Source organism: Styela clava, chromosome 2 (genome assembly GCF_964204865.1).
Source record: "Styela clava chromosome 2, kaStyClav1.hap1.2, whole genome shotgun sequence".
In the NCBI taxonomy this organism is placed as follows: Eukaryota; Metazoa; Chordata; class Ascidiacea; order Stolidobranchia; family Styelidae; genus Styela; species Styela clava.
The window spans coordinates 13,607,042-13,625,530 of NC_135251.1; the positions used below are offsets into that span (position 1 = coordinate 13,607,042).

An 18,489-nucleotide genomic window follows, 5' to 3' on the forward strand; every position below is an offset into this window, starting at 1 on the left:
TTCTTGAGACAAGCATTTGAAATCCTACGACATAAGTATGGAATTTTTTTTTTGAGATCTAATTAAACAATAGCATCATCAGATCATGGTTTTCATTTGATAGAGCAGTGAAAAATTACTTTTACTATTTAATATTACTCCTATTTAATATGCTATCAACACAGACAGTGATAGTTTTTTTTTTAAATAGGAAGTATATAGCTAAAGTTACGCGATATTTGTACTTTATTAATGAATAGGCCTACCTAAAAGTTTTGTGATAGCTGGTTTGAAATGACAGAATGGTCATTCTACATCAGGGTGGTCCAAGGTTGTGGGCTCAGCAGGCCACACAACTATTTTGGCATTGGTCGCGGGCCACAATAGTACCAAGACTAGGTAAACAGTGCAATACAAAACAAGCACTTCTATTGTGTAAACACATAGTTCTGTAGTTATCAGGCATTGCCAACCTAGGTTAATGGAATCCGCATCCGTTGTTTAGTTTTCTACCATGCCATATATTCCCGACCAAAACGATAGAATTCCAGATAACAATTTAGACTGCCCATCTCATCTTCAACTTCGCCAGTTGCTTCAGCTAGACATCATACTAGTCAACTCAGTCACAGTAGTGATATAACAACAATATGTCAAACAATTTTCCTGATTTATTTCATGAGAAGCAATTTAAAATACAATATTTTGATTACTCTCCGAATGCGGCGCGGGCCACATATGGCCCGCGGGCCTGGGTTTGGACCACCCTGTTCTACATACTTCTCCAATCATTTTTATATGGACAGCCCCTGGAAAATTCATTTATTTTAATATGTCCATAATAAACACAAATTGAATACCATGAAAAATTGTTGAAAATATTTAAAACATGGAAAATATCATACGCGCCCACTTACCGACACCCGCACATGAAAGAATTAAGCAAAAAACACAAACCTAGGTATTTAAAGTTCGTTCGAACCCCCAGATAAATACACTAGGGCTAGGCTGCGTCTATTGATCTAATCATATTTACGATCTAATCACACCATTGCAGCATTGGGATGTGGCAGTTTTCCTGAAAATTGTGCGGCGGCAAATGTGCAATGATTTTCATTTCTTATCTCCACTTTTTAATAACCAGACAACAGACTGTAATTAATAACGATAACCTTATCTTTCCACTTTAAAAGAAATTGAGAATTTAAAAACTCAAGTTTCAAAGCTGTCAATATCTAAATTCGGTATGGAACGTTTCAAGACGTCAAGCTCCATGATTAAATATTATACTGACTTTTAGTTCGTATTGTTTATTGATTGACTTTTTCAACATATTGTTGGACTGTGCGAACTCTTTAACATTATAGTCTGCTGTAAGCGAAGAAGTTTATAATGGAAGTAGCGATTTTTTAGACCACCCTTGTAAGAAGCGATCGCTTCGACTGGCTGATGAACTGTTTTTATTTTTGTGTCGTCTGAGACAGGGCTTTGATGAGATCCATCTTCAGATCTTGGTGATGTATTTTGCATATCACAATCCACTGTCTCTCGGATAGTTATCGCATGGGCTAATTTTCTTTTTTTTACCTTGGCGTTTATCCCAATTTGGCCTACTCGTGAGCAGGTTTATGAAAATATGCCACAGTGTTTCAAAAACCGAGGTTATGGATCTACACGCATAGTCTTTGACTGTTGTGAAATTTTATGCCAGTCACCATCTTCACTCATGCTCCAAAGTGAGTTTTTTTCATTTTATAAAAACCAAACAACATTAAAATGTTTATTGGATATTGCTCCCCATGGTCCAATACCTTTTGTTATTTTGTGGTAGTATATCAGACAGTGAAATAACCCGGAGATCTGGAATTTTGAGTTTGCTTGAAAAAGGGGATTCCGTACCTTTGTGTAATGTGCGACAAAGGATTTGCCAACAGGAGTCTCTTGGAAGTGAAAAGTGTGGTTTAAATATTCCTCCATTTAACTTTAACGGGCGGTTCACATATGATGAGGCATTGCGGTCCAGCAAGATTGCTTCACTTAAGAGTCCACGTAGAACACGCAATCAGAAGGGTGAAAGAATATCAGTTATTCGAAGGCAGAATACCACTGAGCATGCTATGAACAGTTAATCAACTATGGACCGTTGCTTGCTTATTAACTAACTTGTAGCTCGGTTGTACTTACTCTGATATTTACTATCCGCGCATTTACTAGAACAGCGGTTATCAAACTACGGGCGTGAAGCTAATTAAAAATAAAATATTTGTTGGATTTGATCTTGCCCGCCCTATTTCGGATAATCACATTTCGGTGCTCCGGAGTGTGTGTACCAATATGGAGGTAGCTAATTTTATTCGCCTACCTTACATAAAATTGTGTAAAGAGACGGAAGCCTATTGGCAGGGGTTATATTCACTTGGCTAACACAGACAATCCCCGAACTTGAATTACGACTAAAATGGGGAAATCGGAATAAAATTATGGCCTAACCCTAACCTGGTACACATACTACGAGTGTACCCATCTAAGAGTATGCCTTCATCAGTCGTTGGCCTTCATCTACCGTGTTTCCCCAAAAATAAGACCTAGCCTAAATTTTTGAAATGATTTTAATATACGCCCTCTCCTTAAAATAACTCTTTAAGACCATTTTTCGACCTAGTCGATAGCACGAAATCTTTCCTACCCCCTTTAAAGTTAAACGATTAATAATCTATGTTCAGCAGTTATTTTAAATAAAAACGTGTTATTTATAATTATTAAATGTATATTGTTTTTCATGTATGTATGTATGTATGTATGTATGTATGTTTATTCGTCTCGTAAAAGCAATATAAAAGAGTAAGTACTTATAAATACTGAAGACGGGATGTATGCACAAGACCATATTGGCCTAAAACACAGATGTGCGGCATACACCCCTTTGATTTATATAAATTATAATAGGGTAAATCAAATATGTACAATATGGTCCTTTATACAGGCAGTTGTGCGAGGAGGGTGGGTGGATGCGGTAACAGGGATATGGGTGGAGTGTACAAAACTGTTTGTACAAAGGAGTTTGTTAGACAAAACAACATCTATAAATAGAGACACTACACAACATGAAACACACTGCATATGAATATAGTAATAAAATAAAAAAAATTAAGAATTTGGATGAATGTACAACACCATTGAGTGATGATACCACATACGATAAAACGCGGGAATGGTCAAGTTTAAAGGGTGTGTACATATATGGTATGCACCACTCAAGGGCGACAGTGTTATAAGTGGTCTATGGCTGTTCTGGCCAAAATGTGACCCTACAGGTTTTGGCGAAATATGATAAAAAAGGTATGTATCAAATGACTCACTATTATAAGGTTTTTTTTTTTTTTTCTGGATTCAGCCAAAAACAATGAAGTTTCAAAAAAAAAAAATAAAAAAAATTAATAAAAAGCATTTCCACAAAACCTGTTATGGTTGCATTTCAGCCAGAAGATTAGAAAGGTATAAAGGTACAGTGGGATAGGGAATGATAAGTTATAAAGAGAAGCCATTTTACCATGTCATGGATTTTCCAATGTAAATTAAAATAATAAAATTATATGGTATCCTGGGATGAGCAGAAGAAAAAGTGTGATTCGGTGATAGGTAGCAACAATGGAAATAAATTGAACAGCATGCTACTCAAACAAAAACCATTGTCCCTACTCCCTACTATTTGAGCATTCTATCTATAACCTAAATTGCTGTGCTTTTGTTGTTGTCTAATTACGCATGATAATGAAATTAGAATGGTGTGCTAGTTAATAATTCAGTCCATTGTTCTATATTGAATCCGGGTGAAGTATCCTGTGGAGTTATTGAAATTGTCAGCTGGTCTATGGTGACTGAAGAGGAGGACAGTTTCCTGATAGTTCATTCAATCCAAATAATCAACAGCTCTCCCTTTCAGTGTTGAACTGACCTTAAAAAAATAATCTCCAAACAGTAACATGTTCAAAGCAGAGAAAATTGCTAATATGATGATAATATATATTGTTTAAGTTTGGAACGAAATTCTGAGTTCGATTTTGAATTTTTGATGTCATCGGGTAGGGAATTCCAAGCTTTTGGTCCACATACTGCGATTGATTCTTGTGAAATACTTTTACTGACAAATGGAATAAAAAAATTATCTTTATTTCTGCTGCTTGAATTTGGGTTTGCTTGGAACAGGCTGTCTAGGACTTGCGGTTCTCCGTAACATAGGCGATGACGGAGTGGGACTACTATACAACCTAATCTAACTGGCCGCTGTTGCCTGTCCTCTGTTGCAGCTATCGCTGCCTATAAAAAGACGGCGGTCATATTTTGGATACTTGGGAATCCCGTAATTCTATACTTTGTAATTTTGTTTTCGATAATTGAAAATAAAAGACATTCTCCCAAAATAAGCCCTAGTGTTATTTTTCAAAGTAAAATTTAAATAGGACACTGTCTTATTTTCGGGGAAGCACGGATATCTATGTTGTACGTACCGTAAATATATACTACTACGGTTGTACTCCAAAGTCCAAATTAATCCGGATTATCACTAATTTCACCTAAAAGAATGACAAAATCGAAAAACAATTGTAACTATATTGGCAATGGTACCCGTTGACGATCACAGCCCCCCCCCCCCCCCTCCACTCAAAAAATATATATTTGGTGAACTTTTGCTCCAACTTTTAAATAACCGCTATATGCAGTATAGTTTTCTGAAAACAGTATGATTTTCGCTAAGAATTCTATCGTAAAATGGCACGCACATAAAAATAAAAATACCAGGCAAGTCATTTGGTCACCATGACGTCACGTCTTCTCGGCGATGACGCCATCCTGTTCCTTGGGTATTCCCCCGGTGCAGAATCTTGGATTGAACTGCGTAATTGAGAAGGCTGTGCGGACTGCAACAAATGTGACAGGAAAAAAGATGGAAAAGATAAAACAAGGCGAAATTGTTTTTGTTTAAGTCTAATTTTGTAAATGCTACACGGTAAAGCCCTCGAATTCAAACCCAATACTCGTTTACTAAATTCTGGAATTGGGTGGGAAAGGCCGACCAGAGTTGAGCTGTTTGTACAGCATATACTGATATAGCTGTATATAGTATCTTAAAATGTATAAGACTAAGACTGTAGTACAAATGCAGAAAGAAAATAAAATTTGACTGAAAAAAATGTCTTCATACAGTCCTGTAGGTCTGTAGGTACAGTGATATTACAGCATTAATAATACTGAAATATATTTATATTGATAATGTAGAATTGAATACCGCCATTACTGCATTAGGTATTGCTAAAATTTCTATTAGGTGTAAACTACAACGAAAGAGTTTACCATTTAATAAAGTATGACTTTATTCGGGAGAAACATTATAGAAATTTATTTGCTGGTTTGTGCACAGCATGACACCATTATTCCAGCTACAGTATTTTTGTATTTTACAGAGTCGCTAGATCAAAGGCATAACAACATAAAGGAAGAGTAGGATTAAACTGACTCACCCCACAGCCCCAGCTGATAAGTGATAGTTAGGTTGAAATTCATCATTGAATTAACACTTATACCAGAATTAATGTACTTCAAATGTTATAAATAATTTGGCAATATATTTAAATAGTTGAAAATGTCAAAACGATCTTGGCCGAGTGATCGAGAATCATCGTCTAAACATGGGGATGTTTCAAATGTAAAGAAGAAATTTAAAGGTAATATTGATATACAAGAATAATGATAACCATTTATCAATATTGAAATATAGACTATACATTTTTTGTTAAGTTTGTATAATGTAATATTTAAGATTTTATATTGTTTTAGTATGACAATATTGAAATTTTTCCAGGATCTTTGATAAATTGAATGTCATCTGTCATATTTTTTCTAAATACTATTCTTCCTAAAAAAAAATTTTCTTTAAGCAAACTCATTCAGGGATGAATCTATGCGAGATTGTGTGAGATACTCAGAGATTGATCTATGTCCAAAGTTAAATAGGAAAAAGAACGAAAGTTATCACTTGATAAAGTTCGATACACTTGAATTCTTCAATATACTCAGAAATTTATAGTTTTCTTGCATCAATCGTATCTGTTTTAATGTAGAAGATGATGGTTCTAGTTCTTCCTCGAGTCAAGATTCTAGACGAAGCAGTGATGGAGAAGGAAAGAAGGCGTATTTCTCTGAAAAGGTAAAATAAGAAATGTCCAAAATGAATCGAATGTTATAATCGATTCAAAATTGATTGTACTCAATATTTTGAATTCTAGGTAGGCTATAATTTAGAATAGTTTAATTTGGAAAAATTATCATTTTTAGCTAATCAAGTCTCACAATATGAACAAAAATGTCTTCAGGGTTCTTTTTTACCCGGACCCTGTGGAGTTTGAAATTTCGATTTCAGATCTGACTCAAATTTCATTAGAAACATACCAAATTCTGACTCAATTGACAACATTGCGTTAAATTTTTTATCAGGGTCAATACAGCAACTTTGCAAGTCGTATGATGACAAAGATGGGATACAGAGCAGGATCAGGGTTGGGATCAAAACAACAGGGAATTATTGAACCTGTGGAAGCATCAAAACAAAGAGGTCGAAGAGGATTGGGATTGAGAATAATGGTAATTATCATACTCTCGAGTTTTATCTTGAAAATATTCGTACTGTGATTACTCCATGCTCCATAATTAAGCCTACTCCATTCTATGTCAGCAAAATCTTGACCGCCAAATTTTAAAAGAATTTCAATGAATTTCTTAAGGAAGTTATGTTCATAGATTTGAGATTCTAGCAGAAATTCTGGATAAAATATCGGGCCCCAAGAAACGTGAGAAAAATTTGTAGTAGCTATCTATAGTTTTGAAATCGATTGAATAATTGGTTTCGGAGAAAAGCGATTATTTAACAACGCCTACAATGATCCATTGTTCAAACAAAATGTCATTTTAAAAATTGAGCCTGTTGAATTCAATAGAACTATCGTGATATAATTTTTACAGTCCATGGAAAAAGAAGTTGTTGTAGAATGGGATGATGGTCAACCACCAACTATCACAGAAACTGTTGATTGGATGCCAAAATGCACAGAACCATTACCAGATTATGATGAATTATGTGAATGGACCAGTGAAGGAAAGGTCAGGAAATAAGAATTGCGTAATACTTCTCTTTACTTCCTCATTTTTGCAGCAGGATGCAATGAACCTCATTCTGTGCATATATATTTGCCAATTATCTCTCTGTTATAAATTTTTAAATTTGTTGGATCGATCAGATTGGCGTAGGGGGTCTTGATGTTTTCAATTAAAATCAGGAGTTTTGGGGAATTTGCATATTTCTCATATTTTAGAAGCATATTGAATAAAAACAATTTGCAAAAATTGTACCCATTTTTGCTAGTGGTTGGAGTGTTGATCTGAACATTGTTGGCATGACAGGTTAAAGATCACCAGTTCAAAGCTTATGGCCACCTTCTCATGCAGGGTGTAATAAATTGGGTTGACCAAATGCTGAAACACAAGGGTAGCTCTATAAATATTAGTGGCCATTAATATTGATACATCAAAAATTATTTTGTCAATATAATTTTTCATTCTTTTTTTTTCAATTCTCTCCAATATATTAATCATTCAGTACTGATATGTGATATGGGAATATATTTACGCGAATTTTAAACTTCTATTTTAATGGTTACCGTAATTGGTTATATTAAATTTATTATTTCAGAAAAAACTGACTATAGAAGATGAAACTCTTTTCTGTGATGAAGAAATTTTGAAAAAAATGTTGACTTGTAAAGTAAGTTAATGTCAAATTTTGATTAATGCTCGAATATACGAATATTAAACATCTTTCCCATTGTCATGACATTCTCAATCATGGCATTTAAAAATCAGTCAATTAAATTGATAATTACCGGTAATTAAAAAAAAAGCTGAAAGAAGAATAGTTTTTTTGTCAAAATTCAACGAATAGTTAAATATATTTTAATATCACGACCTTAGAATATCGTTTTCAATAATGTTTATAAAAATATCGAATTTCCTCTCACACTCGCCAATGGGGATGTTTTGATTCAACATTTTAACAGTAATTATCTTAGGTATATTTTATCATAATCTAAACCCAAATCCTGTTTTTTTTAATGGAACCTGTTATTTTTCCTGATCTAATATATGCATTCCTATTCAAAAACTATATTCGTGTGTTCTCGCTTTTTATTATAGACAGTTTTTGATGATTTGGAAGGAACAGAATTGCGGCATGCTAGAACAAGGAGTAATCCGTATGAACAAATCCGTGGTGCAATTTTCCTAAATCGAGCAGCAATGAAGATGGCTAACATAGATCAAGTGTTTGATTACATGTTCACATCACCAAAGGTATTATAAGCTAATATATATCGAGAACTCGAGAAAAAGACGGAAATGACTATGTTAGATTTTAAAACTTGTTATTGGAATACGATAGTTTGATGAATATTGCTTTGCATTATGATTAGATACCAAAAGTTGTTAAATCATATAAGAAAGACACTATAAAAGTTCCTCTAGAATACTATAGTAAATTTATAGAATAAAAATATTCTTATCTAATTCAGGGTTTTAAGTTTTAATTGTATATCACAAAAACATTTTATATTTGAACAACTTTTTATATCTCTTACCTTCTCATTAATCCTGCATCTAGCAAAATAGCTTCAAATTGTTAAATATCACATCTTTCAATTTTTTATTTTTTTCAATTGCAGAATTTGGCCCCAAATGAAATCTTATATTTTGCTGATATCTGTGCCGGACCTGGAGGTTTCTCAGAGTATATTTTATGGAGACGTAAATGGAGAGCTAAGGGATTCGGTTTTACTCTGAAAGGACAAAATGATTTCAAATTGGAAAATTTTTTTGCTGCTGATCCAGAGTTATTCGAACCTCATTACGGTAATATATTGCTTTTTGTTGTAATAGAAGTTTGTATATTATCAGCTTGGCAGTTGTCGAATCTTGTTAAGTGTTAGGAATATGCTTGTCGTTGCACCTCTTATTGCACTGAATGAGTACGCATGATCTAATCGTATGGGGGAGAATTATGAGCAAGAGGAGTGCTAGAGCTCTCACCATTGTATGTTGGTTCCTATTATCATTGATCGGTTATGCCTTTCTCTATCAAGTCTATGTATCTGAAACAAATAACTGGTTAAGTATTTCCATTCCCGACATGGACTGGATTTTAGAAAATCGGAATCTTCAATATCCAATGGTTACATACTCAGATTAGATTCAGATTCATTTATTGTTACCACCAATGCCAATGAAACTTTGTTTATAAACGTTTTTGTCAATCGGTTTTTGTTTGTCAAGGTGTGAATGGAGTCAATGGTGATGGTGATATAATGAATACAGATAATTTGGAAGAATTTAAAAGTTTCGTTTTGGAAAATACTGACAATAAAGGTGTTCACTTTGTTATGGCTGATGGGGTGAGTTTGCGACCACAAAATATGTGGATTGTATGATTTGAAATGAAAATTGTACAACTGTATAAAAAGCCTGTAATAACTGGTTAACAGTAACATTGTCTAAGCAGGGATGGCCATTGGCCTTAATCAAATCATTTGCTCATTTGCTTCTGAAAAATTTTGATTCCAATTCCGAACTATGGGAAAATCAAATCTCGATAACGAGCACTTCGGCTTATGCAATTGTTCTTTATTAAGGGATTAGTAAACTCAATACTTTTTGATTTACTGTAAGAAGTTTTTACTTCTATTCCCATCAAAAGACTGAAATCTTGACTTTGTGAAATTCAGGATTTAAACAACAACAACAATATATGGCATCGATGAATTCCCTTTGCAATTTTAAATTTTTTTAAGACTTTATGGACACCCTATACTACTCTAGTGAAAACAGTTTGAAGTTGGTATGAGTTTTCTTCATTTCCAGGGATTCTCAGTTGAAGGCCAAGAAAACATTCAAGAAATTTTAACAAAGCAATTGTTGCTTTGTCAATTTGCATGTGCATTGAGTATCGTTGGTATGGGAGGCAGTTTTATTTGCAAAACGTTTGACCTATTCACACAGTTTTCTGTTGGTCTTGTTTACCTTCTTAGAAGAGCTTTTGAAGATGTAACGATATTCAAACCAATAACAAGTAGACCCGCAAATTCTGAAAGGTAGATAGAGTAGATATTGGTTGGGCATTGTTGTTAATTATTGGGCATAACGGATGTTTCCCTGAAAATTAATCCCAGAAAAATCTTACTATATATCCTTCCTATATTTAACAATTCTAAATATTTTTATACTTATTTTGAGATTGTTTTCGAGAGTTGGCACTTATAAACTAGTTTATATGTTTCAGAAACATCACAAACAACTTTTTTGGGACTAATGTTTGATCATGCTTTTCCACTAAAATTCACCACTGAGTTTGATGACTGAAATTTTTTTTTATTGTTTCAGATATGTTGTATGTAGAGGCTACAAAGATGAACAAAGACTTATCGGAGATTTTCTTTTGTCCATCAATCAAACATTAAATGAAATGAAAGGAACAGATTACGATGTTAATTCAGTCGTTCCTCTGGACTTGTTAATGGAAGACACTGGATTCTGTGAATATGTTAAACAATCTAATGAAAGGTAATATTGGTAGATATTTTTATTATTAATATGATGCTTATTCATGTCCAAACAAGATCCTGTACAATCACCCACTGATATCTTACGATATGTAAGGAACTACTATTTTTCAGTGCCGCCTACCCAATTACATTCTGGGTTGTGTACCCTGCGAAGCCGACACAGTCAAGTCTAATGCTTTAACCAACAAATTAGAGGCTAATCAGTTTGAGCTTTTTAACAACATACTACTTGTTTTACATAACTAAATTGGTGCTAAGCGTTAAAAATACGCTTGCTGGACTTCTCGTCGCAGTAGGGTGGTTCATGAACTGCTAGTAGGTTACGACTTCCTCCATCATCAAGTTCAGGTATCTGAAACAAAGAACTGGCTAAATAAACCCATGGACTGGACATGGACATGGACTGGTAACCGGGCCGTGATTAAGCCGCCTTATTGGCTTCCCTGCCACCGGGATACAATGCTATCTTATATAGTCAAATTAAATTGTATAGTACTGATAAAGGGTACATAGCTCGTCATTTCTTCATCAATCATATCATTTCTCTACTCATTTTTAACCCAATGCCACGACTCACTTGATATGAAATGTGTTAATACTCAATTAACCGGCTATAGCAGTGGTCAGCAACCACCGGGCCGTGGCCCATCGCCGGTCCGCGGAAAGGTTACTGCCGGTCCGCAGAGAGGTGACACAAAAACGGACAAGGCCGTAATAAAACCTCTACAAGCTAACCACAAACCTCACGACTAAAAAACAGCACCCAACAGTAAACCAGACAAACACAACACCAGGGGTCGGAAAAAATGCAGCCCGCGAGCTAATTTGTTGCGGCCCTTGAACAACCCGACATTTAATAAACAAAACAAAAATTAATCCCAAATTTATTATTGTCTCTACCTGGATTTATGTGGTGATAAGTGCTGCTGTACGGCGCTTCTTATGTAACAAGTAGCGTCAGTTGTATGTCGTTCGAGTTAATTTTGATTTTCAAAATTTGAAAATGTCTGGAAAATGGAGCGACATGGGTCGAGCATTCCAAAGTGCTCTGAACAAAAAAAAATATTTTTCTTTCTTGCGCATTCCAAAACCAGTTTGCTCGATATGCCCAGTCAGCATCGCAGTTGTTGAGGGCTTCAATGTTAAACTCGTTACGAAACGAGTCGTCGAAAATTTGGACCCCGGGACCCGGGACTGCGCCACAGCTCAACTGTGCGACAGTGCAAAACTTGTAATGTGCAAGTTCGGGAGAACATAATAATTATAGCTTTGAGCAGCTTTATCTAAAATGCATTACACTTAGATTAAATTTCATACTCGCTTGTCAGATCATCATTTGGCTGACGAGTTGCCATAAAAACATCATCTTTCACATTGATAATAAGTACATAAGAACAATGTATTGTTGGATGATAATAAAAACGCCACATATACATCTCATTGGGACAGGCTTTCAACACAGCAATAGAAGGGTAAACTCGATTGTTCGAAGGCGGAAATATTGCGGCCCTCGCGCTACCAGAAATGTTTATATTTGGCCCGCAAGTACATGATGTTTGCCGACCACTGCATAACACTATTGAGCAACATGTCTGATTTCATAAACAATTGCCATGTCAGTATGTCGCAATAATGCTGGGTCAATTGTTTTCTCTACGCCCGTATGAGAATGGTTCTCATCAGTCCGACTAAGTCACTAAGATCTCCCCAACAAACGATACAGGCATTGTTAACAATATTGATAATTGCATTGTTTTCAATATTGATAACTACAAAAACGAGATATCGAAATAGGCTGGAAGTAAGAAAAACGTTACGTGTGTCAATGTCGACCACATCTCGAATATGGGAACAGTTAATGGCCATCAAACAAATACAGACATCACATTAAATAGCATCACCATCGTTTTTAGTATATTGTCAACATAAATTTCCTAATGCGTATAATTTATTGCATAGGCTTAGTTCGTTTGTATAAGAGGTGGTCCGCCAAAAGTTTGGTGAAGCTTTACCGGTCCGTCACTTGAAAAAGGTTGCCGACCACTGGGCTATAGTCATACACTCATTTACATTCATCATTCCTTTATTAGAATTGCTGACGCACAAAGCAGAGCACTGGCGAAGCTACATGCGTTTGCGAAAGACAGGTGAGGATGAATTTCTTTAATTGCGATAATTTAGTTTATTTACGGTTTGTCATTTATAAAATTCCCCCTCCAATAAGCTGCATGCCGACAAGTGCCATTGACTAGTATTTACAGACTTGTCATAACCACAATAGGTTCACATTTAGTTCTTAATGATCTATCTATGTTCACTCGCAATTTCTTGATCAATAATATATATGATTGTAAATGTGCAAACCGTGCTTGGCCCATAAAAAGTGGTGCACATTCACATAAAAAGCTGCAATTCATGTTATTGGATTAAAAAGTTTAGCTTATTTTTTTTTGCAGAAGTTTGAAAGAAATGAGTCAAGCACAAATAAGAAAAGAATGTTTACAACTGTGGCAAGTTCCAGATGAAATTCGTGCTGCACCTCCTCGAATTAATATTAGAGAATGCTATGAAAAATTTACTCAAGGTCTGTTTTGTCTTCTATATCATCGCTTTTTGAAATGAATCGAAGAAATAGCATTCTTGAATCAAACTATACAGGTGTTATGAGAAACGTTTACAATTCAATTAAATGCTCTGACTGTTTATTATTCCTAATTTGCTAAACCTTGCTGAATCCCAATCCTCGTGTAGTAATGAGACATTGTCATTATATAGTTGTATAGAAATGCGCCAGAACTCGTGTACTACGAGAGATAATCTGAGTAATCCTGTTTCACTGTCAGCTAAGGTTATGCGAGACTAGCTACCCATGCATCGTCTATGCCTTTTCGCTGGTGGATACGTATGTATAATGAATGGATAAAAATAACTATTTCTATGTGATACAAGACACTTTGTTAATATTACAGAAATAGATTTGTGTTTTTGTGTCGCAAGACTTTTGAATCACATAAAATAATCTATTTTCAACTTGTCTTGTGAAAATTTGATTCGATTATATATTTAAACGATATATTACATGACATGCACCTATTTCAAAACCTTGTTGAAACATGCGTGGACATGGACAGCCTTAATTTTTCAAGTCTTCCTGAAAAATTTTGAAATCCTTCATTTCAGGTATGAAAAGTCCAATAGAAATTTTAAAAACGCCAAGGATGTTGGATCATGAAAATGCTAGCAATTTATCCAGAGTTTATGATTATAGATGCTGTGTTTGTACAGGAAGAAGGGCTCTCATTGTCTCTTTAGGGGTAAGTTCTTTTTTTATTTCGCTACCATGTCGCTCCTCCTCACCAGATTATCGTTTGTCATTGTTTTATGAACACAAAATGGACGGTATTGTTTTTTTATAATATTCACGTTTCGATTCGAAAAGGTGTTTTTCAAGCTAAGTGAGGAATCCTTAATTCTAAATAACTGAAAAATGCTGCAACATTCCTTAAAAAACTGAAAATATATTTTGTATTCCAGGGAGCGAGAATATATGAATGGCATTATACAGCAGGTAGATGGGTAGCTTGTCCTGACATCAATTGTCAAATACCTAGAAATTCAATATTAGAAGTTGACATGGTCCAAGAGATGAAGGGAGAAGTGAGATTTGCATTTGTTTTATTCAAATATTTCACATCTTGAGGAGTGTCGTACTTGTTCTAGTTAATTACTTTTAAACTGTGCAATGCGCATATCAAATGCGAAATATCAATGTATTTCCTAATAAGTACTTCTGATCTGCCTCATGTCGAAGAACTTAACATAAAGTGATAAAATATGTTAATATTAACTTGACAGAGAAAGGTACAAATGGCCACATGATACCACAATATGATAGTCTATGTGCACAAAAACCAGTTCACAATTGGCAATGATAAAATGTGAATATTATAAAACTTATCCCAATTATATATTAGTAAAGTTCTCTCGAATGTGTCATGATTTGTACAACAGAATATGTCATGAGGTTCGTTAGTTCCAACATTCATTATCTTTTCAGGGAAAGGGCCAGAGAAAAAGCTTGGCTGTACATGTTGTTGATGCTATTGCTCTAAGTGGAGAAGATATCAGCAGAAAACACTATACTGAAAGGTACTTTAGTCTTGTTATAAGCTTGGGAGCTGGTCTGGAGTCAGAATGGCTTCGGTGCACAATATATAAAAGCTGTGGCTCATGCACCAGTGCTTTTTTTTTACCTTTAACTGGTGCCAGACTCTATATTTAATGATGTGCTATGGTATGGCCTTTTACTAGGCATTCCTAACAAGCTGTGTGACGCAATGCACTAAGCATTAGGAGTTCGCTCGCCACCTCGCCTCTTACCAATTCCATGTATCTTAAACAAAAAACTAACTAACTAATCCCATACTCTTCATGGACTGGTAACCTGACAAGAGACGTGGTTCGCCATATGTTTGAGCTGTTTTATCGACTTTCCGCTCCCCTGGAATAAATCCCATCCTAGTATATTGAAGAATGCTCCAAAGTTTTGTTATCGAGTTCATGTACTCGGGGGACCTTAGAGTGGTTGTCTTGAGTAAACTCACTCATTAAATTCCTCTGATTCCATAGTGCTGGACTGATGAAAACCAGTAAGTTCTTTTTACGACTGGTTATGCTTCAATACAACTGATTAATGAGTATTTTCAATTCTGATTTCAGAATGAATGACATTCGATTGTTTGTAACTGCCATTTCAAAACCTTCAATTCCAAATATGAATATTGTAAGAGCAAAACAAGTTTATAGAAGCGAACATATCGAAGAAGTCTTCAAATGGTAAGTATCCCTAGATAATCAACTTTTTAACATGAATTCAAGAGTTAACTAAAATCTATGCTATAACTTCAGGGTTTCCAATTTTTGGTGTATGCCCCCTTAAACTGTAGGGCTATTGGTGGCCCCCTAGCACAAAGTTATCAGAATTAAATCGACTGTTTTTTTTACACAACTTCAATTAGAAAACTGTTGCTGACAACACACATATGTACTCAAAACGTTGTTGTGATGCCATTAAATCGACTGTTTTTTTTACACAACTTCAATTAGAAAACTGTTGCTGACAACACACATATGTACTCAAAACGTTGTTGTGATGCCATTTCAAAGACGATCCACCAATGGTGGCCAATCCGGTAGTATAGTTCCATATATTATCATCTTTTATGTTCTCATTTTTTACATTCTAGCTTGAGCATGAAAAAAGTGAAAGGATTCGGGATCGAACCCAGGTTATGTTGTGATATTGAAAACAATGATAGTTGGTTCGTACCATCAGGACTTTGCTTCACAAAAATCACCAAAGGTTTGTCATATATATCTTTTCATTTTACCAAACTAGATATAAATCATTAGTAAAATAGCAGTCAAAACTGTAACTATTTTTACCGAAAATCCACACGCGAAACTTCAAAATTATTTGGGGCCGGTGTTTCCAGAATTATATTTCGGCATTCTTAAACGCGCACTTTCTCGACCGGCTTATGATTATTAGCTAATCAAGATTGTTTATTATCGCGTTATAGTTCTTTTCATATATATTCAAAACAATGAAAGTCATTTTATAAAATAAAACTTAAAAGTAGGGCTAATGATCCAAAATAAAGAATTAGGTGCGGTCTGAATCAAATACTCGAAAAGTCCGGATTTGGATCGCGGTCTGCCAGTTGAGTAGCCCTGCTGTAGTATACCAGGGCTGGGAAGTCGGAGTTTGGGCATGTTATGACATTAGTCAGAGTCTTATTTTCAAATCCCTCTAAGTTTGAGTCAAAATTGGAGTCTGAATTTTAATGGTGATGAAAGTAGCCAAAATTTTTGGTACTCCCGTAGTATGCGCAAATAGATGGCGGACACCGGAACTTATGATGTGTATCAGGTTAGGCCGTAATTTCAGGTACAAATACTACAGGAGTCCCTTGGCTAGTCCCCGAACTTGTAATAGAACTAAAATAAGGAAAATTGGAATAAAATTATGGCCTAACCCTAACCTGGTACACATCCTATGGTTAGGTGTCCGCCATCTTGTTCCACATACTACGGTAGCGCCAAATTTTCTGCAGGGAGGGAAAAATAAAATAAGATTACTGAGCATTCTCAACAATATATCAAACGAATCTTTCATACACCAAAGTATTTTTCTAAAGCTGAAGTCTAAATTATTTTAATTAAAGTCCGAGTCGATTGAAAATTTTCTCCGATTCCACAGCCCTGAAGAAATACGGTACACACTAATAGTTATCAATATAGTGTGCACAGCCGTCCTTTTTTAACAAATTCACTATTAATTTCCCAATTTCAATGCCATCTTTGAACTGTGTTTTGGTAAACCAATTTGTTTAATTCTTTTTGTAACATTTGTTTAAATTCAGATCCATGGACAATGGCATTCAGTAAGTCACGAAATCGAAAATATTTCTTCAACTCAAATGATCGAACATCGTCGTTCGAATGTCCGCCTGATTTCTGTGCAACATATGAGTAAGTTAAAACAGCAAAAATAATGTTCATTTTTAAATTTAACATTGCACCTCTTGATTACACTGTGAAAGAGGACTACTGGACTCTGTTTCGTTGGTTTGCCTAATGGCCGGCCGGTTTTGGCTTCCTCCATCATCAAATCAGATGCATCTGAAATAAATGCCTGATTACCTATTCTCATACCTGACATGGGTGGGTAACCGGACAAAAACCCTTTGTTTGCTATGATCGAGCCCTCTTATAGGCTTTCTAAGTTACGTTTCAACCCCACTTCATTCTTATTTTGAAACTTTAAATTCATCTCTGCTAGAGTCTACACTTGCTATGTCAAGTACAATTCTTAGAAGAAATTTTCATTGGTTAAATGTGTTAATGGATACAACCTCTTGACACTGCCTTAATTTTTTAGAATGTGTGCTTCAAGTCGCTGGTATTGGAGTTGGGAAGAAGGTGTCAAAGTTCATGAAAGTCAACAACATTCCAGAGAGAATATTTTATCAAGAGATGAAATCGTTCAATTTCTTCATCAACAAACTTGAACTGGGAACATCTATTTTCGGAAAATATTGGAGAGACTCTTTTAGTGCTTTAGCCGAGTTACAGCTAAATTTTCGTCAAGTGACTAGTGTATTACTTATAACGTTTTTTTTCTGTTTGCTATCTAGTTTTATACATTTTACAACGATCCAATGCATTTTACAATACGACATTACATGAAAATAGTAATGCCATCCGGTGTGTATGAAGCCCTATTGTTGTGCATTTTTCTGAATATGTATTTATTATATATAATCTTTTGAGTTGAAAAGCTTTAATTTGGGTCTAATTACTCTTCTGAAAAACGTAAATCAGAACAGATATTTTTTATTTACAAATCTTCAAATGAACAATTTGCAGGCAATTAAAGTTTCCAAAATCAACACTTGAGTTCTCTATAAGATTGTTTGGGGAGGACTATCAGGATTTTATTCCGCAAAGTGAATTCAAAGGCTAGGTTTTTTAGAGAATCAGTCTGGCAGAATATTTATCGAACCATAGCGCTTTACTACTTTTTTCATCAGTATCATAATAAGGAAGTGTCTAGTGATGCTTTTGTAATGGTATTTTCGGGCATACAATATGTTTCGTTCGCTCTCCAAAAACAATTTGTGTGGATTATGGAGCTTTTAAAATAAAAATGAATGGAAGTAAAGTTGTTCATTAAAAGATCGCAAAAGTGTTTGTGTGTAGCCTTGTCTACACTCTACAAAATGACATGCTTAATTAATAGATCAGAAATCTCCAGGTATTTTTTCCTTTAGTTCAAAAGTGCTCA

The 18,489-nt window shown here is 34.9% G+C and overlaps 1 protein-coding gene across 1 annotated transcript; it reads left to right on the forward strand.

Moving 5' to 3' along the window:
• The first annotated feature begins 5,311 nt into the window (after positions 1-5,311).
• Positions 5,312-18,094, forward strand: LOC120335678 (cap-specific mRNA (nucleoside-2'-O-)-methyltransferase 1-like). Its single transcript, XM_078119614.1, has 19 exons — positions 5,312-5,702; positions 6,099-6,184; positions 6,472-6,618; positions 6,997-7,134; positions 7,724-7,795; positions 8,224-8,379; positions 8,748-8,934; positions 9,355-9,473; positions 9,940-10,169; positions 10,459-10,638; positions 12,731-12,787; positions 13,097-13,224; positions 13,821-13,954; positions 14,175-14,297; positions 14,698-14,789; positions 15,360-15,476; positions 15,887-16,002; positions 17,066-17,174; positions 17,584-18,094. The coding sequence occupies exons 1-19, from the start codon at positions 5,621-5,623 to the stop codon at positions 17,711-17,713; spliced, it is 2,403 nt and encodes an 800-aa protein (XP_077975740.1). The 5' UTR covers positions 5,312-5,620; the 3' UTR covers positions 17,714-18,094.
• The last annotated feature ends 395 nt before the right edge of the window (positions 18,095-18,489 follow it).